General features: G+C 39.1%; 1 protein-coding gene across 2 annotated transcripts in view; it reads left to right on the top strand.

Moving 5' to 3' along the window:
* LOC110153283 (gamma-aminobutyric acid receptor subunit beta-3-like) overlaps positions 1–24,351 on the top strand; it is a 174,596-nt gene that overhangs the window by 125,824 nt on the left and 24,421 nt on the right. For both annotated transcript variants that reach the window (XM_055163606.1, XM_055163613.1), the window contains one exon: positions 18,449–18,601. In XM_055163606.1, coding sequence (XP_055019581.1) covers positions 18,449–18,601 — 153 coding nt within the window. The remainder of the gene's footprint in view (positions 1–18,448; positions 18,602–24,351) is intronic.

The raw sequence follows: 24,351 nt of genomic DNA, 5'->3' as shown, positions 1-24,351 counted from the left end.
CCAGTGTATTTCTGTAAAAAAAAAAAAAAAAAAAAAAAACAGTAAAGAAATATATAGGAAAAAAGTCAAATTGTATATTTCAATTTGCAAAATTTGCTACTATGACAACTACTACAACTACAGTTGCTTCAACATGTCATGTTATTCATGTTATTCATCAGTGTCTACTGCTACCACTAAACAAACCAAAACAATTACAATTTAAAGGGAAATTCATTGGACTCCATTTCATTTTTTCAACTATATGCCAGAAAGGATTTTTCTCATAGAGCACAGTGTCATCACAAACTGCTTGTGTTCGGCTGACAGGGACCTACATTTTTCAAAAAGGTTGGATTTTGTAGCGATTTTGTCCTATTTTTAGATCATAAACTTCTTCTCAGCTCAAAATCCTTCAGTTGTCTTAAAAACAGCTTTTTAATCATTAGCTCTGGCTCCGCTCTGCTGTGCTCGAGCTACTCGCTCTCTGATTGGTCAAAGTGCTCATGTGATATACGAGACAGCGCTCCTTGCGCTCGCTCGTGTGCATTGGCGTGTGCCTGCGAGAGAAAAGAGCATTACTGCCATAAACCATATCTATGAATGACATAGCTAACGTGCTAGCAGCCACATGCCAAACAGGAAGTGCACCAGGAGGCTCTTCCTGCTTCTTCTCACCCTGACTCCAATTGACTTACATTGGCATTTTGTGGCTCCTCTCTCTGTAACTGCTGCTGTGAGCCTTGTTATTTTGGTCTTAAAATGTTTGTATTAACCCACGCTACATGTTTTTACATTTTGCTAGTTTGTCCCTAAATCAAGGTATGAACATAAATGGACCAATCAGACGCCTTCATTTCCCAACGTCGCTCCCACTGGCGTTAGCAACAGGTTTGATTGACAGCAAGTGCGTTTTGTTGCTAAGTAAGCCCCTTCCTGCTTTCCGGTGAGAGCTGCGGGCATATTTAACAACCTCAATCATGATTGGCTCTTGCTATAATACTCGCGGTTGGATTTCTACATATGGAGTCTGGCTCCAGATTGGCTCCTGTAACCGTTAGCATCGGGAGCTTCATTTGAGTGGAGCTGAACGCTGTGGGTGACGTCACACTCGCTTAAATCCAGGTCTTTATACACTCTATGACTACTACACATGTTCAGTAGGCAGAGAACCACCCGATGTACTTAGCCGGGCTAGGCCAATCTGGACACCTGCACCACTGAGCTCGGCCCATTGACTTGAATCGGCGGCCATGTTTAGACCCGGGGTTTGTGTTAGACCTAGAGATGCTAACGTTTGTTTACGGCTAGCTTCTTTTGAGGGCACCAACGTCAAGCTAAAAGTAGCACAAGGCAGCTCAATAAATCAATGCGATCAAATAAGGGAGAATTGGCGCTGTAATCTCACGTTTATTTGCATACGAACTCAAGAGGTTTCACTCGATCAATATGCGGATTAAAGGGCTGTTAGTTAGTTTATTGATAAAATGGAATTCTGAGTGATTAAGTTAATGCATTATAGAATACACCGTGTATTGTCCAAATGATGTGGTAGATTTAAAATATGATTCATGTTATTGATGATTTTTTCAACATTTTAGCAGTATTCTTAGCCTTGTACCAAGTATATATTTCCCATTTGCTTTGCGGTTTATTTTTATCATAAAACTAAGTAATTTAACTGACAACACTGAACTAGAATTATAAAGATTTCATATTCTTGACTATGACAATTGCATACAAATTGGAAGTATTATTTGTCTAGTAGTAGCAGTATTAGTAGTAGAGGAGCAAGAGTTTTTTTTATTTTTTTTTACTACTACTATTACTACTTTTTTCAGTTTATTTTCATGTGCGTGTCAAGTTCTGCTACTACTATTACTACTACTACTACTATGTTATTTTCTTGTTTCTGTCAAGTTCTATGACTACTACTACTTGAACTTGATGCACACAATAAAATAACATAAATTAGTAGTAGTAATAGTACTGGAAGTAGTACAAGTACTTTGGGACCTCCTTCCTCGTATTACAATTATATTAATATTAGGACAATGCAGTTTTCAGTCACATGACATACATAATGTCACCACAGGGACCACTTTATGTAACAAATGGACTGTATTAAGAGACGCTATGTTTATTTTAAATGAATGTCATCTTTAATAGGACATGTTCCACCCATAGTTCATATTCTGTTGCATAATATGATTTCCCAGATGTTAAATTAATATATTAACCATCACATAAGTGTTCCTATAGGAGCAGAGAGGAAGCCCCATGATTCTCCTGTGTCATTAAGTGCTGTTGTGAAACGCATCAATCACTGTTATATATATATCCCCACAATGACAGTCTTATACCAGGTCTGTATCTGAGCACGGACACTAATCCTAATGGACCTCAAGGCAATTCATGCAGAGACATACAGCACAGCATGTATTTGCAATTTGATTTTAATTAATTTGTTGCCGTGGAAATGTAAATCGAGGTCTGATTTCCCACTTGCGTCTTTAAATGTTTGTGGATGACATGATGCAGTCGATTAGAGAGGAGTTTCACGTGTGTGCTAAGTGTAGTGTTTCATGTATGTATGAGGGAACAGAAGGACTCAGTTTAGGCGTGTTTAAAGTATATAATATGCACTAGGGATGTAACAATATCGTATCCTCAAAAGTCTCACAATAATACCATGAGCTGTCACAATATATCAATTTACAAAATCCTTTGCTTAAATGCATTGTTTTATAGTACCAATATCTTATAAACATCGGCAACTACATATCCCATGATTCATTTCAGCGCAGACAACATGAAAAAATATGTTTTTACTTGAATTCTTGGGATTATGATGGTAATAATTCACATCAAAATCTTGTCAGGGTATTTTAAAAGCAAAAAAAAAGTGTTGTATCTACAATTATATCAGCCTCTCCAAACTATATCAATAAATATTGTGACAATATCGTAATATTGTGATAATATCGTACCGAGACATTGTGAGATATGCACCAGTTATTGTCTAATTTTGATCTGAACAAGACTTAACCTTAATAAGAAGCCATATTAAGTCCAGGTTCAAATCAAGTCCAAAATAGGTCTACACCAGGACCAAAATAAGTCAAAATCAGGACTAAACCAAGACAAATTTAAAATGGGGTGACTTAATGAGGATGACACTCAATTTAAACTCAACTCAGTATAAAATTAAATTAATTTAATACTAATCAGGTATTGAACTATTAATAAATGCTGCAGATTTAAAGACCTCCTGATCAAAGCCTGATCTCTTCAGATCTCAGAAGCTAAGAAAGGCCGGGCTTGGTTAGTACTTGGATGGGAGACCACTGGGAATACCAGGTGCCACTGTGTCCCTAGGCAAGGCACTTCACCCACAGTGTGTAACATGAAAGTGTGTGTGAGTGATAGTGGTGGTTGAAGAGGCCGATGAAGGAGATTGGCAGTCAGTCTGTGGCTACTATAGTATACAGTAGTAATGAATAATGCACCAAATTGTAAAGTGGCATCTGGAAAAGCGCTAATGCATTATTGTGATTTATTATTAAAAATGTTTCAACTAGCTCAGGTTTAAAAAGGATCTAAACCTAGACTAAACTATTCTATTAAAACTGACTCAACCAGGACTAAACTAGAGTTACAAATATTCCAAACCTACTCATCTGTACACTGTTTTAGACACCAATACATTTCTGGTCCCATCTAGAAAGCGTTACCAATCCAAAAATACTCATCTGAGCTAGAAGGTTGTCAGAAGCAGGATAAATTCTTACCGAAACGTCTCAATTTGAAAAAAAAAAACAATGACAGATGACTACCTCCTCATTTCCTACCATTGACAGAAAATTAGATCCAACTGCAAACACCATCGCACCAATATTATTACTACTACCATTGGCTATCTCTCTCTCCTGATTTAATTGAATGCTGTACATGTATGATACGTTGCCTGCGGTGCTGCCTGGCCCCCTGTGGAGTGGAGGTATTAAACCGTGTAGTGTCCAGCGTCTCGACTTCCCCCTGTGCAGCATAATGAACCTGGTCTAAGCTTCACATGTGCTGAAATGTCCCATCTGCCACGCCCACCGTCTCTGCCTGTGAATAAATCAGCTTTTATATAGTAACTACATACAGGGATCTACGCTATAACTGGCAATGGGGCGAAAAATGACATATTTCTCCATATTAATGCTGCTTTCAATTTAAATTTTAGAAACATTATCTTTATTTAGTGGCATTTAATAGTCCTACATTACACAAACTGACTCTTTTAAGCTTTAAGCCATGTTCAAATGTTGTTATCTCCTCAAAAACAGACCTGGAGTTGTGTTTTATTTCTTTCACATGTTTGAGTCACCCTTTATTATTAGTCTGTCTACATCTCCAAAGGTCAAAATGCTCTGTTCCACCTTGCGATTTCACGAAGCAGTAGTTTTAAAGTGAATGGCTACCTCTGGACAATCCCAGTTCTGAAATCATCCAAATTATTCTAGTTTGAGAGAATGCAGTGTTTATCTGTCATGTTTGAATGAAACAAAACACACCAATGTATGTTTCTGGTGAGGAAACGACGTTATTATCAGAAAATTGTGTAATATGGGCCCTTTAACACATTAAACACATCGACACATTCATCCTAAAACTACATGCTGATAGAGGACTGGCTGTGGACCTCTTGATTAAAGAGGCCCCTATAGTTGATTGATAATTAATTATAAATAAATAATAATTTGACCTTGATTCGATTCAGATTTGATTAATTGAACAACCATATCTGGCAACATATACACTAATAAAGATTGTACAGTAGGTTTGGCTTAAATCATGGAAAAAAAAAAAAAACAAAAACAAACATGTCACAAATAGGGGTGTAAGAAAAAATTGATTCAGTGATATATCGTGATACTTCATTGCCCAATTCTCAATTTGATTCAAAATGCATCCGAATTGTTTTTTTAAATAATATTTTTCACAAAAATCCGTTTACATTAACTGTTCTCATGATTTAAAAAAAACATATAAATTATATTCCATGCAATTGTGTTCTCTTGACAGTATAATTGACTGTATTATTAGAAGTAATTATTGAATAGTAAATCGCAATATATCATCCACTGTTTTAGTATCAGGAATATCGTGATATATTGAATCTTGAAATGCGAATTATGACATTTTGAGTCTCAATGCAAACGCAATGCACACCTAAAGCTTCAAATATTAGCCCAGTTTTGAAAGTAAAACTCTTAAATTTATTTTCAGTGTTCTTGTCTATTCCAAATTCTTGTTAAATCATTCTCAACTTCCTTGCCAGTGGGACAGATTTGGAATTTCCATGAGTCACGCCCGGAGAACTGCAAAAGTTTTTGGTCCAAGAAGTGTCTCAAACTGCATCATCTCAAACTTTGTTAACATGAGTCATGATGGGGGCACGTTAGGTCACATTCAGTCCCGCTTATTGACACTTTGCAGCTGATGTCGTCAACATTCCCTGGGGTTGTGATGCTACCTGGAGGCACTGCTCCGTCTGAGGCTTTGTTAGACTTTAATCTGAGCTTTATTTTAACACAATTTACTACAGTTTCAACACGACTAACTACAATAGCTGAGCTGATTTGTGCGCTTAAATAAGTAAATCGCTTTTCTGACAGTGTTTACTAATGTTTCATTGTGTCACCATGGTAACTGCTGAACTTTCCACAATTAGAGATACATGTAGAACAGTATGATGTCAAACAAGCAAGTATCAATAAGACATGTTCAAGACATTGTCAAATTCAGTTATACCTATAGTTTTTCTGGTAGTTTTTTGTAGTTATTTTAGTTTATAAGCAAGCAGAACCAACCACTAGACCAAGATACCAGTCAGATCTGTGGAGAGGAGGGCCCATTGACTGTAGCTGTGCATGAATGAATGGAAGATACATAAGTTTAATTCACCTTTCAGACAAAGTAATACATCTCCATGGAGACAAAGTGGCGGACCCTCTCCCTGAAAAGTTACACAATGCACCTTTAATTTTAGCTTATATAATTTGCCTAAATGTGCTGTGTTGTATATTTTAGCATCGCAAATTCTTGGCGTATAGTGTTTACTGCAAGAACAAGCCGCTCTGTATTTGAACAAAACATCGGCATTCAGCTCCTCGTCAGACTGCCCCCTCGGATCCAAGTGACAGACTGCCGCCGCCACGTCCAATTTTGTGTCCAGAGAAACATTAGAAAGTCTGTGGTTGGTGAGGGGAGGAAATGTGAGATAAACAAAAGGCGCTGCAGTGTAGAATAGATAGAATTTACTAGAGATGGATGATTATGGTTATGGGCACCGGTATCGGCCAATTTCAATATTTACATTATTTTAATACTAATATAGTGATTGATTTTATTTACCAGATAAATACATGCTGTTATTATTTTTGCAGGAGTGAAAAGTGACATTATTAAAAGCTTATATTACTCTATTTTCTGATCTGCTACAATGGTGTTTCCTTATCACAAACGTGCTGCACCTGGAGTTGTGTTTTGTTTCATTCACACGTTTAACACACAAACCCTGCACATTTAGGCTGACAGAAAACACTCTTTTCCACCTTGTGATGTCATGTGATGAAACAGGATGTGCTCCACTGTGTTATTGTGGTCATACTGGCTTGTCAAAGGCTGATCCCGTCAGATCTCAGAAGCTAAGCAAGGCCAGGCCTGGGTAGTACTTGGATGGGAGACCACTGGGAAGATTTGTTTTTATTTTGAGTTTGTCCCAAGAGAGAAACAATAATCATATACTACATATACATTGTAAACAACAGAAAAGCACATTTCTCGAAAAGGAATGGGAAGAAGAAAAACTGTGGGGCACCAGCAAGTCACAAAAACTGTCATTGTGTCCTTAGGCAAGACACTTCACTCACATTGCTAAGTATGAAAGTGGTGTGTGCGTGAGTGATGGTGGAGGTAACTTACTACCACTGGGTATGGAGTGAATGAATAATGATCTGTAAAGCGTCTTTTTGACAAATGCCTGTGAAAAGCTCTATATAAATAAAAAAACATACTTACTTATAAACATACTTAAACTCTATACACCTTCACTAGAATCATTTGGATGATTTCAGAGCTGGAGTTGCCGATCTCTACTGAACTAAACGTAAAAAGTGGCTGTTAAATTGAAAACTAGTCCTACATGACATCACAAAGTGCAACAGAGCAGTTTGAGCTTTGGAGACGCAGACTAATAAACCAGGATTACTCCAACATGTGTGAACGAAACAAAAACACAACTCCAGGTATGTTTTCGACGAGGTAACAGCATTCTAACACGACTTAAAGCTCATAAGAGTCAGTTTTGCATAATACAGGACTTTTAAATCTCTATCCTTCCCAAACATAAACTTGACTCTTGATGTTGCAGTAGTTATATAAATTGAATCTGCATTTCGAGGTGCTGTTTGCTGCCAATTAGCCGATCTCCATCTGAAAAACAAGCTCCACATCCAGGGCATCTTATATTCTTGTGAAACGAGGCCTGCTCCATCAATTATTCCACTTTTCCACCGCATCTATCTATCTATATCTATCATCTATGCACTCGTTCGCTGGTTTAAACATTCAAACTCACGCTTCGACTCACAATCCCGCCGTGCTCAATGACATTTAAATCCGCTGCTGTCGGCCATGTCATTGTTTGTCATTGTGTCTGTTAGTGTCAATGGACGCAATAACAAGTCGCTTTAAAGGTGCATTGTGTAACTTTTATGGTGGAAAGGCTGCCAAATGCTTTTCTCCGTGGAGATGTTATTGCTTTGTCTGGAGTGTTTCGCAGTGTGGTATTAAAGCGTTCTGTCTTCATGGAGATCAAATGAGGAGAAAGAGAGAGACAGAAAGAAAGACAGAAAGAGAGACGGAGAGAAAGAGACAGAAAGGCAGAGAGAGAGAGAGACTGAAAGAGAGAGAGAAACAGAAAGAGAGACAGCAATCAAAAGAAAGAGACATAAAGAGAGAGAGAGACTGAAAGAGACAGACACAGAGAAAGATACAGAAAGAAAGAAAGACTGAAAGAGACAGAAATAAAGACAGACTGAAAGAGAGAGACAGACAGAGAGAAGTAGAGAAAGAGAGACAGAGACTGAAAGAGAGTAACAGACAGGAAGAGAGAGACAGATAAAGTGACAGAAAGAGAGACTGAAAGAAAGAGACAGAGAGACTGAAAGAAAGACAGAGAGAGAGAGAGTCAGAAAGAGACAGAGAAAGACAGACAGAAAGAGAGAGACAGAAAAAAGACAGACTGAAAGAGTAAGATACAGAAAGAAGGACAGAGAAAGAAACAGAAAGAGAGACTGAAAGAAAGACACACAAAAGATACTGAAAGAAAGAGAGAGAGAGAGACTGAAAGAAAGAGAGAGAAAGAAAGTGACAGAGAAAGAGATGGAAAGACAAAGAGACAGAAAGAAAGAGAGACACAGAAAGACGGCGAGAGACTAAAAAAAGAGGAAGACACAAAGAGAGAGACAGACAAAATGACAGAGAGAGAGACGGAGAGAGAAGCACCAACCATAACACTATTTTTAACACATTTCTGTACTTTTCTCACTGGAGCTGGAAGTACATTGAATTGTGGTCCCTGCCTCCGCTCCAGAGGTGGTTAAACAAGTGATAAAGTTTCCCCAGTGACAGAAAGATAGAGAGAAAAAAGAGAGAGAGAGAGAAAAGCACACCCTCGCTCGCCCAGCTGTCCTCTTAAACTACATCATTATCCCCCCATCACCTCCTCCACTGTTTGTGTGTGTATGTGTGTGTGTAGATGTGTGGTGAGGCCGGCGTGAAAATGCTGCTAACTTGTTTAATTTAGTTTTGTGAATGTGGTGTAGTCGTAGTAACGGGCCCTGGACCAAGTTATCAGTCGCCATGTGGTTTGGAAATCTCACTAAAAGAACAAAAGCTGAAATTTATCTAGTTGGTCTTTTTTTAGTTTGTTAGAAATAAACTGTGTAACTAATATTCTGAGTTAGGGATTTCACAATATCAGATTTTAACTATTAATATGACAATTTTAAAGGTCCTGTATTACGCAACATTGAAACTTGTGAGCTTTTAGGCGTGTTATAATGTTGTTTCCTCGTGTTTTGTTTCATTCACATTCACACATGTCTGAGTAATCCTTTATTATTAATCTCCAAAGCTCAGAATGCTCTGGTCCACCTTGTGATGTCATGAAGCAGTAGTTTTCATGTTAACCACTCCTCCTTTTACCTGGCGATTCCAGGGCTGCAATTATGCAAATAATAATAATAATAGGATTATATAGCGCTGTTTGGACACTCTAAGATGCTTTACGGTGCGTTACTCTTTCACTCCATATTCTTTCACTGACCACCACAATCACTCACACTCACACCATTTTCATACTAGGCAATGTGGGTGAAGTGTCTTGCCTAAAGACACAACAACAGATTTTGCCTCTTACACCCCACTGTGGCTCATGGTATTCCCCAAGGTCCTGCCCAGCTTCAGACAGAGGCTGTGTTCAATTCAGACTTTTTTGCGAGGTTGTTCACATTTCCAATTAAATGTGACTTGTATGTGATCTCCAGTGTGAACTTTAAATGCCTCAAAAGTTTCCCGCATGAGCATTGGAGGACACGAACGACGTCACACACAGCAAGTATGCTCAGTGTTTACAGAAGTCGCCTAAACGCTGAGCTTGTCGTCCAAAATACGGTCCAGTTCTTGGTAAAATGGACAGGTTACACGTCCATGGCCGCTTCGTTTGTCTTTAGCCTCCTTGTATTTGGCTCGCAGGGTCTTTATTTTTTGTTGACATTGGAGCAGGACCGCCTGTAGCCGCGCTCTGCCATTTCTTTGACAATCATTTCAAAAACTGCCCGGTTCCAATAAGTTAATTTGGCCTGACTACAGCGATCCCCCAAATATTAATAAACTCGCTAATCTCACTTTCCCTCCATGGACGAGACTCCGAGCCTGACGTGTAGGTGGGATGAATGCGACCTGGCCGTTCAGACTGAAGCTGAATATCAAAAGATCGGATATGTGTCAGTTTTAGGAGCACATATCCAAGTGGCCTGGGTCGCATTTGAAAAAATCGGAACTGTGTCGTTCAGACCGTCAGTAAAAGATAAGATACAGGTCGCAAAAGGGTGAAAAAGTCAGATTTGGGTCACTTCAGGCTGCAGTATTAACGTAGCGTGTGTTTTCGGTTGGAGAGAAGATGCAGGGTTGTGTGTGAATAAAACAAAACGCAACTCCAGGTTTGTTTGTGATGAGGAAACAAAATCATGAATCCAATAAAATAAACTATAAATAAAGACTAGAACTACAGTGAGATTCGCCTACCACCAGAAAGAGTTTGAGAACTAGTGAACTAAACAATGCACAATAACTTCACTGCAAAATTTGAGTCTTGGTCCAAGTTATAGTTTGCACAGAATCTGAATGTTTTCTGGCTGATTTAAACCTTTTTTTTTTCTTTGTTCCTTTGGCTCCGTGGAAACCTGCTCTCCTGTCTCTGGTTCTCACACATGGCGGTCCTCCCACTCGCTCCGGCTTTTTCAGTGTAGCAGTTACAGCCCGTACACTGTGACGCCTACGAGCTCTCCCCAAACCTCCACCTCCACTCGCACGCTCACACACAGCACGCAAATACAAAGTGAGCTGGCTGCTGCTCGCGTCTCCGTCTCAAAAAATTTACAGAAAGGTGTTATTTTAAAGGTGCACGGTGTAACTTTTATTTTAGTTATTCCTTTGCCTGTCCATGCTTCTTAGGAAAAATACATTCATTTCCTGGAGACTGATCCTGACTTGCTTGTCTCCACGGAAATGTTATTGCTTTGTCTAGAATGTTCCACAGTATAGATTAAATCCATCTATCACAAGGAAGACAAGCAGGTCACAGCACTACGCTACATTACAGTTTAGATCTGTGGAGAGGCGCACCTATTCACAGATGGAATTATTGTGTTTTTGAGCAATGGAAACACATGTAATGAATAAATGCTAGATGGATATGTTTAAAGTCATACCATGGAACATTCCAGGCAAAGCCATAACATCTCCAAACCCTAACCTTAGCCTATTTGATCCCATATCTGGACTTTAACCATGTTTCTGTATTAATAAAGGAACAAGGGAAATTATTTGGACTCACACATCACAATATTTATAAAAAATATAAATGGTAATCTTAACAAGCAGCAAAAGCTAGCAAGAGACAGGTGTCAAATAAGGCAGAATTATATAAATGTAAATGTACAAGTCAAAATAAAATAGAAAAATAAGTAATAAAAAATCTCAGCTTTATACAAGAGGTCATAGGAAGACAGTGCAACATTGATATGATGATTGACAGGACAAAGGGTTATCTGTTACATAAGGGTGAGTTGTTGTACAGTTGTAGGGAGTATTATCTGTTACATAAGGGTGAGTTGTTGTACAGTTGTAGGGAGTATTATCTGTTACATAAGGGTGAGTTGTTGTACAGTTGTAGGGAGTATTATCTGTTACATAAGGGTGAGTTGTTGTACAGTTGTAGGGAGTATTATCTGTTACATAAGGGTGAGTTGTTGTACAGTTGTAGGGAGTATTATCTGTTACATAAGGGTCAGTTGTTGTACAGTTGTAGGGAGTATTATCTGTTACATAAGGGTGAGTTGTTGTACAGTTGTAGGGAGTATTATCTGTTACATAAGGGTGAGTTGTTGTACAGTTGTAGGGAGTATTATCTGTTACATAAGGGTGAGTTGTTGTACAGTTGTAGGGAGTATTATTGTTACATAAGGGTGAGTTGAACAGTTGTAGGGAGTATTATCTGTTAAACAAGGGTGCGTTGAACAGTTGTAGGGAGTATTATCTGTTACATAATGATGAGTTGTACAGTTGTAGGGAACATTATCTGTTACATAAAGATGAGTTGTAGAGTTGAAGGGAGTATTATCTGTCCCTTTATAGTCTAGTGCTGTGGGTGTGTTGTTGTACAGTTGTAGGGAGTATTATATGTTACATGAATGTGAGTTGTTGTAGAGTTGTAGGGAGTATTATCTGTCCCTCTATAGTCTAGTGCTGTGGATTAGTTGTTGTACAGTTTAGGGAGTATTATCTGTTACATAAGGGTGAGTTGTTGCACAGTTGTAGGGAGTATTATCTGTTACATAAATGTGAGTTGTTGCACAGTTGTAGGGAGTATTATATGTTACATAAATGTGAGTTGTGGTACAGTTGCAGGGAGTATTATCAGTTACATAAGGGTGCTGCTCTTTCCCTCTATAGTCAAGTGCTGTGGGTGAGTTGTTGTACAGTTGTAGGGAGTATTATCTGTCCCTTTATAGTCTGGTGCAGTGGGTGAGCAGGAGTGTCCGTGATGAAGAGCAGTGTCCTCTCCTCCCTCACTGTGACAAATGTCTCCAGCTCACAGTCCATCACGTGACCAGCTTTATGGCTACAAAATGCAGAGCTGATTTTGAAGATCTAAAGTCTTGATGTGCTTGTGTACTGAGTTTAGTCCCCAATGTGTATTAAATCCCCTTCCATACACCATAATTTTACACTAGTCAGAGCCACAAGCTAAAAATACGTCTTCCTGATGCTTGACTCTGACATGTTGGGCTGGGGTGTTTGAAATAGTGTAAAAGACTGGAGTTACCACGGCGATGGCGGTTTTAGCTGATTGGTGTAAAAATAGCGCGCAGTGTTAGAGGAGGCTGAAGTTATGTCACGGTCGTCAAGACAACTCCAGACTTACTGTTCATTTATTGTGTTATTTTTATTTCACAGTTTTATTTTATTTATTTTATTTTTGTCGTGGCTGGATCGAGATGTTCTTTATAATTTTTTACTGTAAATTTTGTTGAAGTCAAAGAGGAAAAGTCTGATCTGTACCTGAACTCTGTTTTGTGTTAAAAAGTTTCATAAATTACAGTTCGCTTAAGGGTTTAGGTTTCTTTTGTGCCGGTGAAAAGTAGCCAGACTTGTATCAAACATGTAGTGGTAGTAGTAGTATTAGTTAGTAGTAGTCAGTAGTAGTAGTAGTTGTAGTCAGTAATAGTAGTAGTAGTAGTCATCAATAGTAGTAGCAGTAGTAGTCATCATTAGTAGCGGTAGTAGTAGTAGTAATCATCATTAGCCATCAGTAGTTGTCAGTAGTAGTAGTAGTAGTAGTCGTTGTCAGTAGTAGTAGTCAGGTGTAGTAGTAGTAGTAGTTGGTAGTAACGGTAGTAGTATAGTCGCCAGTAGTAGTAGTGTGTCAGTAGTAGTAGCAGTAGTTGGTAGTAACAGTAGTAGTAATAGTCGCCAGTAGTAGTAGTCGTCACAGTAGTAGTAGTAGTAGTAGTAGTAGTCGTAGTCACAGCAGTAGTAGTCGTCACAGTAGTAGTAGTAGTAGTAGTCGTAGTCACAGCAGTAGTAGTTGTCACAGTAGTAGTGGTGGTAGTAGTAGTAGTAGCAATCATCAGTAGAAGGAGGAGTAGTAGTAGAAGTAGTAGTTGCCAGTAGTAGTAGTAGTAGTAGTCAGTTGTAATCAGCAGTAGTAGTTGTAGTAGTAGTTGTTGTAGCTGTCAGTGGTAAGTAGTAGTAGTCGTAGTCAGTGGCAATCAGTAGCAGTAGTCATCGCAGCAGTAGTCGCAGCAGAAGTAGTGGCAGTAGTAGTACTTGACGATGTTTTTCTGAGATGGGAGCAGGTGCCGTATTCCTGTATTCATTATATAGAATATAAATATCCAAAAGGAAAATCCACAAATGTTGAACCTGATGATTTGTATTAAAGCAGCTGCTCGCTCCATGACACCAGAGTCATCACTCAACCACACCACAAAATCTGCATATCGACAACACACATTTGTCCCTCTTCCATTTTACGCCGCCTATAACTGCAAAACGGAGCAACTGTTAACTGAAATACTGCAATACCGATAGTACTTGACAGCCCTTGTTTTTTATAGTGTACTCCGCGGACACTTAAAGGTGATAAAATGAGCTCTTTACTGGACATGATTAGGGACCGGTTGTCATGGCGACGCGCTATGGAAACACTGACGTCATTTAGATGTGACCAAGAAAACGAATGTGTAGATTATGGCAATTTAGATAAATATAAGGATTTTTATACGCAAAGACCTGCTCAAAATTGTATTTGTTTTATACGCAGTGATCTACTGTTATGTTCACCTGCTTGTCTCCATGGAGATGTTCCACAATATGGCATTAAATAATCTTAATGTTTAATCAAATATAGGTGTTTGATTGCCAAAAGAATTACATTGAAAAACGCTGCATTTTTCACTATGATCGTCTTGCCCCTTCATAGATTTGACCAGTAAGTTGATCTTTTGGTGTCATCTGCTTGTGGGCATGGAGACAGACACGTTTAATGCCTTACTGTGGGATATGTGAGTTATAGCGTAACCATGGAGACAAGCAGATGATAGAGCCATCAAAAATTACATAGTGCAATGGCAAATGTAACAATTCTGGCAATTAACAAAAAATTATAAAAATTTGAGTTGTCAAAAGTATTGAATATCGATACTAATTGATACTTAAACTAGTATCGAAACTAGGCACTTATTTGAGCAGGCACCATTGATAGAAAATTCCAAGGTTGCAACATAAAAGTAGAAAAAAAAGTAGGAATTGTATTTAAAAGAAATAATTAAAGCTCCACTCTGTTACTTATTTGGTTAGGGGTCCATTGGTTTTGGTTTTGTTTCCATGGAAATGTTATTGCTTTGTCTAGAATGTTCCACAGTACAGGTTACAGCACTGTGCTACATTACGACTCTGTGGAGAGGCGCCCCTATTCACAGAAGAATTATTGCAATTTTGAGCAATAGAAACACCCGTAATGAATAGAAGCTAGATGGATATTTTTAATGTCATACCATGAAACATTCCAGGCAAATCAATAACATTTCCATGGAAACAAGCAGGTAGCATAAACATAATAAATGAATAAAGTCATAATTTGTTATTTACATTTTGCCAGTGAATGGAGTGTGTGCTTTAGTGTCCTCAGATGTACAGTGCGGATATCAGGGCCTACCGTTATTGTTATTGTAAAATCAATGATCAAATCCATTTTGCTAAGCATGCTGGGAGCTGCAATAATGTTGTGGGATTTCATGTGACAGCCATCGACTCCCTGTACATCATAATGTCCCCGAATGGCTTTAAATCACCGTGTGGAAGGACCATGCACTCTGTGAACTGTATTCTTATGATATAACGTATGACTTGATACCTGGATACATTCTGGAACGTAGAGCGATCGAGAGTTTTCATCTGAAATCTGGGCCCGTATTACAGTATTTTTTGGACTATAAGGCGCACTTAAGATCCTTTACTTTTCTCAAAAATCAACAGTGCACCTTATGTATTAATTTTGGTTGAGCTTATTGACCTCAAACTGATTGTATGTGGTACACGGCGTTCAAAAATCTGTCAAAATGTTTTTGTATGACTTTGATAAGTTATGAAGCCGCACTGCTTGATGGATTGTCGGAGCATTTTAGCTACTGTAGTCAGGAGCCTCACAAAGAACTAACATATTCCACTGAGTCGTGTCCTGTAGTCCGACATCAGCAAGCTTTTTTTTTTTTTTTTTTTTTTCCAGAGCTTATAGTTTATGCAAATTAGCCATGTGGTTTTAAGTTTTTTTCCTGTAAAACGTAAACAAATGTTCGCAAAGCTGCTTTGAACACCTATTACTCAGTGTATATTTGAGTCCTCCTTGTAGGAAAAAAAACAAAAACCTTAAATTATGCACCCACATTCATAACCCACATTCACCAAGACAGGGAGGCAACGCCGGACGAATTACGCCACGATCTGCCAATGGATTGTGGATGTCTGGGCTTAAGTATCAGTCTCAAGTGTCATCTTCTTATTTCACTTAATGCGCCTTATAATCCGGTGAGCCTTATGTGTGAAAATAGACAAGAGAATTCAACATTATTCATATTACGCTTCATCATCCAGTGCGCCTTATAGTCTGAAAAATATGGTACACTATTTTCTGATCTATGTTTTAATGTTGTTTCCTCATCTCAAACATACCTGGAGTTGTGTTTTGTTTAACTCTCAAATCCTGCATATTTAAATTCTTCTCTCAAACAGAAAACACTCTGTTCCACGTTGTAATGTCATGTGGTAATAGTGGAAGTACTCCGCTTTGCTTTTAAACTCCGTACATCTTCACTAGAATCACTTAGATGATTTCAGACCTGGAATTGTCGACCTCTACTGAACTATAGGTAAAAAGAAGCTGTTGAAGGGCTCTTAAAAACCGCTTCACAACATCACAAAGTGCACCAGAGCATTTTGAGCTTGGGAAATGCAGACAGACTAATAATAAAAGATTACTCAAATATGTGTGAATGAAACAAGTCCAGGTCTGTTTTTGAGGAGGTAACAACATTAAAACATGAATTAAAGCTCACAAGAGTCAGTTTTGTGCAATATAGGACCTTTAAATTGAAGTTAATATTAAATCCTGTGCTCGAGTCCACCTCTTTACATTACTGTTAAAACACATATATTAAGCGCGTTTCTTTTCAAGTGCAAATTCTCTGGTGTTTTCTCACATAACACTTGTGTAACATACAGAAGGCAATGCATCCTAATGAGTCTGTACTTCCAACTTCACATGCAGCTCAAGCCAGACCCACGCTTCGCACGTAGCAAAACATGAAAGCCCACGCAATGGAAATCACTGCTATAGCGCCCCCTATGGACCAACGGTACCATAAAGACAGCACTGTGGAGAGACGGGTCTGAGAATTGCGAGCACTGTGAGCCATAAACAAAGCATTTTTATATCTAGGTAGACACTTGGTTGGCAAAGAAATGATTTAAAAGCCATTTGGTTAGTATAATGTGACATTGTAGATCAGTAAACATGATTTACACAAACTTTATTGATCCACAAGGGAAATTATTTGGACGGAGTAGCTCACACATCACAATATAATATAATAAGAAAGAGACTATAAATGGTAACGAGAAATTCTAAATAAGTAGCAAAAATAGCAAGAGACTGATGTAAGGCATAATTATATAAATGTAAATGTATAAGTAACGTAAAAAATTTAAACAAAAGATGGAAAAAAGACAGAAATAGTTAGAAATCAAGACCAGGATTTGACTAGTTCTAAGCAGGACTAAAGGTGGACCAAATATAGACCAGGACTAAAACTAAACTTAAAATAACTGGGTAGTAAATATCAGTATTGAACATTGTATAAGCTTTACTAAACCAGGTCTAAACCAGGACTAAAACTGGACCAACCCCAGACTAGATCTAAAGATACCTTCACGCATGTTCTGGTTTGGTCCTGCTCAGTTCTGATGTAGACCTGGTTTAGTCCTGGGTTTAGTCACAGTTAAGTCCTGATTTTGATCTAGTTTGAGCAAGTGTGACTGCAGCCTAAATAGAGAGAATAATATCTGGATCAAACCAGGATTAAACCAGACCTACAACAGGTCTAATCATAGACTTGTACCAGACCAGGACTAAACCAGGACTAAACAAGGGCTAGAAAGAATAATATATGTGTCAAGTAAACCAGGATTAAATACAAGTCTGATTTCAGGTCAAGACATCAGATTTAAACCAGGACTACAAGACGTCCAATCATAGACTTGGACCAGACCAGGATTAAACCAGGACTAATCCAAGACTAAACCAGGACTACAACAGGCTCAGTTATTGACGTGGACCCTACCAGGACTAAACCAGGACTAAATGAGAGTTAGAAAGAATAACACCTGTATCAAGTAAACCTGGATTGAATACAAATCTGATTTCAGGTCAACACATCAGATTTAAACCAGGACTAAAACAGGCCCAACCATAGACTTGGACCAGAACAGGACTTAACCAGGACTACACAAGGGTTAGAAAGAATAATACCTGTATCAAGTAAACCAGGATTAAATACACGTCTAATTTCATGTCTGCACATCAGATTTAAACCAGGACTAAACCAGGACTAGACCTGTTCTAGACCAGTATTAGACTCACCCTTTGCCGTCACCGTCACCTTGCCAAAATTTTAACACAAACCGAGTTCTACAGTTGTATGCATGGCGTGTTTCTGAAGGTGCTCAACAAGGGATGCCTGTTACCATGGAGATAAGTCCGGCCCATGCTGCCGTGTCGTCATGGAAACTGAAACAAAAACAGAAGGTGTCCCTGCGTGATCCACGATGCACCTCTGATCACGGGCCAGATCATGTGTACATTTTCACGGACTATATTTAGGACAATGGACTCGAGTCAGGGCTAAAAATAGAACGTGTGACGCTCCGAACCACATATGTGCAATTGTGGGGTTGTTTTTGTAGCTACGTGATGCAGTACTCAACATGGCCAGCAGGGGTAAAAGTCTGGAGGTATAGAATATGGAAAAATAGTCTAATATATACCCTTTAACAATGTTTTTTTTTTTCTCAGGTGCCTATCCTCGTCTCTCTCTGAGCTTTAAACTGAAGAGAAACATCGGTTACTTCATCCTCCAGACCTACATGCCCTCCATCCTCATCACCATCCTGTCCTGGGTCTCCTTCTGGATCAACTACGACGCTTCAGCAGCCAGAGTCGCCCTCGGTAAGACCAAAAGAGCGAAAGAAAAGGAGAAAGAGAGAGATTTTTAACAGGTCTTTATTGTGTCCGTCAAAAACATGTTTACACCTTGTACTATTACATAAAAAATAAACTCAAGTATTTACATTACATATACAATAGAAAGAGACTGACAGAGAGGGAGAAAAGGAGAGGGAGAAAGAGACTGAAAGAGACACAGAAAGAGAGTGAGAAAGACACTGACAAAGAGAGAAAGACTGACAGAAAGAGAGAGAGAGGGAGAAAGAGACTGACAGAAAAAGAGAGAGAGAGAAAGAGGGAGAGACAAAGAGATAGAGACTGATAGAGAGAGATAGTGAGAAAAAGACTGACAGAGTAAGTGAGACAGGGAGAGAGAGACGCAGAGAGAGACAGTGAAAAAACTGAAAGAGTGAGAGAGAGACTGATAGAAAGAGATAGGAGACTGACAGAGAGAGAAAGAGAGAGAGAGAAAAGACTGAAAGAAAGAGGGAGAGTGTAAGAGACAGAGCAACTGACAGAGAGGGTAAGAAACAGAGAGAGACTGACAGAGACAGAGAGAAAGATAGTGAGAAAAAGACTGACAGAGTGAGACAGGGAGAGAGAGAGAGAGAGAGAGAGAGAGGGAGACAGTGAAAGAAACTGAAAGAGTGAGAGAGAGACCAATAGAATGAGATAAAAGGAGACTGACAGAGCGAGAGAAAGAGAGCGTAAGAGAGAACAGAGAAGACCGTGTGAGAAAGAGACAGAGAGAAAGAAACTGACAAAGCAAGAGTGAGAAAGAGACTGACAGAGAGAGTGAGAGAGGCAGACAGAGAGAGAGAGATAGTGAGAAAAAGACTGACACAGAGAGAGAGATAGAAGCTGACAGAGAGAGATAGTAGGAAAAAGACAGACGGAGAGAGTGAGACTGGGAGAGAGAGAGAGACAGTGAAAGAAAGTGAAAGTAAGAGAGCGAGACTGATGGAAAGAGATAGAAGGAGACTGACAGAAAGAGAGAGACAATGAGAAAGAAACTGACAAAGAGAGAGAGAACGATGGAGCCTGACAGAGAAAGAGAGTGATCGTAAAACAAAGTGGCGGCCAGGTATACGGCTTCACCAGATGGGGTCAAAGGTCACGGGGAGCCACTATTGCCTTGTCTACTCGAGCTGCGCAGTAAAAGAAAAGCAGGTACTTGAAAATGATGGACTACACCTTTCGGAGTAGGAGATGGAGCAGAGGTAAGTGGGGGAGTAAAGTAAGAAAATATGGCTTCGATATAGAGTTTGGTGTCACAAAATGGCCATGAATTTAAAGTGGAATTTTTATCGCAGTATTTTAGAGATTTAATTTAAAGTTTACTTAAGGTTGGCTTGGTCACTCACTCATATATTTTTGAACTAGTCTCAAGTTAGACAGTTTTTTGTGTTTTGTTTTTGTTTTGGATGGAGTATATCTATAACATATGCGGTCAAACTACATCATATTGTCAGTTAGGGCTGCAAGATTAATCAAAATTTAATCGAAATTGCTATGTGGGTGCATTTAGCAAATCGTAATTTTGAAAGAATCATAATTTCTAAAGATTGTACCACAAGATCTCGTGAGAAAAAATTGGCACAAGATCGTACACGCATGAGAAAAATTATCTCGTCAGATTTTTTTTCCGAGCTTTTACGTACATTTGGATTGGATAAAAAAAGTTACGTGTTAGTGGATTACATATTTTACAGTTCCAAAAAGTAGCAACAAAACTATGAAATTAAAATCGGAAGCTGAACTGCCAAATTTATATATTGGGAATTATGTTAAAGTCTCGTCTTGTCTCGTTCTCCTGGACCCAATCTCATCTCATCTTGTGAAAATTTTGTCTCGTCGCATCCCTAATAACTTCAATTCAGTCTTAGTTTGTATAAAAACTGCTTAAATTAGACCAGCAGTGTATTGTTTGTGTCAGCCCCAAGCCTGGATACTAGGGATGTAACTAAAATCAAAATATCGTGATACTGTATCGTCAAAAGTCACAATAATATCGAGAGCTGTCACAGTATAATGAATTACAAGTTCCTTTGCTTAAATGCATGGTATTATAGTAGCAACAGCTTATAAACATAGGAAACTACATATCCCATAATTCATTTCCGTGCAGACAACATGAAGAAATATGTTTTTTTATTTAATTCTTAGGATTATCTAATGTAATGTAATGTAATGTAAGGATTCACACCTTCAGTCACCACAGGCTTGTTGAGATATTTTAAAGGCAAAAAGTGTCCTATCTACAATTTTATTATCACAATAAATCTCATACCGTGGGATAAATATCATGATAATATCGTACTGTGAGATATCGATATTGTTACATGCATAAAGGAGGGCATCTGGTGTAATACTTACCACAAAATCAAAACAACAAGAGACATAAATCAACTCCAAAAGTAATATTAAAGCAAAACAGCAAAAGAAGCAATGACATCACAAGGTGGAATAGAGCATTTTGAGCTTTGGAGATGTAGACAGACTAATAATAAAAGGTATATTTTTGATAATATGACATTATAACACGACTTGAAGCTCCCAAGAGTCCATTTCACGTAATATAGGAGCTTTAAAGAGAGATTTCCTCCCGTCTCCTCCAGGCTTAGGTGTCATAAGATGAATGTGAAACAAAATGATCTTTCATATGACCAGTGTTGATCTTATTTAAATACATTTACAGCAGAGACAACAATATGCAGTAGGTCGTCTCCAGGCCATAACAGTCGGCTTATCTGTGATTCAGGGGCCCATTTCACAGGTGTTTTCCAGTAAATATTCTGAAATGGCAAAGGGAAAGGGAGGAATAATGTTGCTTTCTCATCCCCACAGCCTCATGTTTGTATAATCTGTGGTTATGTTCAGGACCATGGACAGAGAGGGAGAGAGAAAGAGAGTGGGACTGACAAAGAAAAAGAGATTGACAGAGAGAAAGAAACACGGACAGAGTAGAGAGAGTGACAAAGAGACTGAGAGAAAGAGAGAGACAGACAGAAAGAGAGTGACAGAGTGTAGAGAGTGACAAAAGACTGGGAGAGAGAAACAGAGAGACTGAGAGAGTGACTGACAGAGAAAAAGAGATTTACAGAGAGAGAAAGAAACACAGAGTGGAGAGAGCGACAAAGAGACTGAGAGAAAGAGAGAGACAGACAGAAAGAGAGTGACAGAGTGTAGAGAGTGACAAAAGACTGGGAGAGAGAAACAGAGAGACTGAGAGAGTGACTGACAGAGAAAAAGAGATTTACAGAGAGAGAAAGAAACACAGAGTGGAGAGAGCGACAAAGAGACTGAGAGTAAGAGAGAGACAGAGAGAAAGAGACAGTGACTGACAGAAAGAGACTGACAGAGAGTGGTGAGAGTGACAAAAGACTGAGAGAGAAAGAGAGGGTGACTGAGAGAGAGAAAGAGAGAGACTGACTGAGAGAAAGAGACTGACAGAGAGAGTGGAGAGAGTGACAAAGAGACTGAGAGAGAGAAAGAGAGGGACATAGAGAGAGTGACTGACAGAAAGAAAGAGATTGGCAGAGAGAGAAAGAAACACAGACAGAGTGAGAGAGTGACAAAGAGGCTGAGAGAGAGAAAGAGAGAGTGACTGACAGAGAAAAAGAGATTGACAGAGTGTGGGAGAGTGATAAAAGACAGAGAGAGAGAAAGAGAGAGAGACTGAGAGAAAGAGGGAGAGACTGACAGAGAGAAAGAGAGTGACAGAGTGGAGAGAGTGACAAAGACTGGGAGAAACAGAGAGAGAGGCCGACAGAGAAAGAGAGTGACTGAGAGGGAAAGAAACACTGACAGAGAGTGGAGAGAGTGACTAAGAGACTAAGAGAGAGAAAGAGAGAGAGACTGAGAGAAAGAGGGAGAGACTGACAGAGAGAAAGAGTGGCAGAGTGGAGAGAGTGACAAAGAGACTGAGTGAAAGAGAGACAGAGTGACTGACAGCGAGAGAGAGTGGAGAGAGTGACAAAAGACAGAGAGAAAGAGAGAGTGACTGACAGAGAGAAAGAGATTGACAGAGAGAGAAAGAAACACTTACATAAAGTAGAGAAAGTGACAAAAAGACTAACAGAGAGAAATAAAGACTGACAGAGAGACAGTGGAGAGTGACAAAGAAACTGAGAGACAGAAAGAGAGACGGAGACTGCTAGAGAAAGAATTAATAAGAAAAAACTGACAGAGAGAGAGAATGAGAGAAAGAGGGAGAGACTGACAGAGAGAAAGAGAGTGACAGAGTGGAGAGAGTGACAAAGACTGGGAGAAACAGAGAGAGAGGCCGACAGAGAAAGAGAGTGACTGAGAGGGAAACAAACACTGACAGAGAGTGGAGAGAGTGACAAAGAGACTAAGAGAGAGAAAGAGAGAGAGACTGAGAGAGAGAAAGAGATTGACAGAGAGAGAAAAACACTGACAGTGGAGAGAATGACAAAGAGACTGAGTGAAAGAGAGACTGACAGCGAGAGAGTGACGAAAGACTGAGAGAGAGAAAGAGAGAGTGACTGACAGAGAGAAAGAGATTGGCAGAGAGAGAAAAAACACTTACAGAGAGTAGAGAGAGTGACAAAGAGACTGAGAGAGACTAACAGCGAGAAATAAAGACTGACAGAGAGACAGTGGAGAGTGACAAAGAGACTGAGAGACAGAAAGAGAGACAGAGACTGCTAGAGAAAGAATTAATAAGAAAAAAAACTGACAGAGAGAGAGAATGAGAAAGAGACTGACAGGTGTTTTCCAATGAATATTGCTGCTCCGCGTTCATGAGAGGAATAATTTTGCTTTCTCATCCCCACAGCCTCATGTTTGGATTATCTGTGGTTATGTTCAGGACCACGGACAGCTCCCAGTGTTAGTCTCGTTTATTTATGCGGCTCCTTCACTGGAAATAGAAGAGAGAGACATTTGCCAGCGCCATGGAAACAAAGGGATGCTAAACCTGCAACCTTTTAGCTAATTAGACATATATAGATGGGTTTTGTAGTCTTTTTATGATTTGTAGTTCTTATTAACAGGAGTTTTATAGCTCCAGTGTATTTTAAGCATGTTTGTGAGCTTTTTAGTGAGGTTTAAAAGTTTTTTGAGTTCGTTAACGTGTGCATTGTGTTTCCATGGTAACTCCTGAACGTTCTACCATTAGCAATCCATGTAGAATAACCCCCTGCAAAGTATCTATAGTAATAATTAGATACTTTGAGACAGACGTATCATCATTCTACGGCATTTCTTGTAAACATCCATAGCATAACCCGGACTATAATCAGGTGTTTGCTGGGTCTACAGACGTATAAATAGCCTGGATTATAACTGTCATGATGATGTGCATTTGTTTGGGCGAGACAGCAGCGGGGGTCTCAGAGCAGAGGTAAACACAACAGGAGGTGCATCGAGTAATTACGAGTCTAATACTGTAGTGTCCAATCACATGGAGTGGGGAGAGAGAGGAGGTGATTTGAAGCATCAAATTATGTAAACAAAATCTCCGTCTGCAAAAATAACAAAATATCCTGCTAACCTCGTAGGGAGCATCTCGACAAACAGCTTCGGAAATGCGCTGTATCAGTTTAGGAGTTTTTATTTCTATCTTCTCTGAGCGTTAATGGCCGTTAATGTGTTTGAAATGTGAACTTTGAGCAGAATCGCGCTATTAAAATATGAAGAATAGAAATACTGCTTAGTGTTAGGATTGCAGATAGATTTAGTTTAAAATGTAGGATGCAGTTCAGAGTGCTCATTGTAAACAACTCTTC

Source organism: Boleophthalmus pectinirostris, unplaced genomic scaffold, assembly GCF_026225935.1.
Source record: "Boleophthalmus pectinirostris isolate CB_2022bp ecotype Guang Dong unplaced genomic scaffold, ASM2622593v1 HiC_scaffold_11, whole genome shotgun sequence".
Classification (NCBI taxonomy): Eukaryota; Metazoa; Chordata; class Actinopteri; order Gobiiformes; family Gobiidae; genus Boleophthalmus; species Boleophthalmus pectinirostris.
The sequence above is the reverse complement of the archived record's forward strand: the minus strand, read 5'-3'. Positions and strand labels throughout refer to the sequence as shown.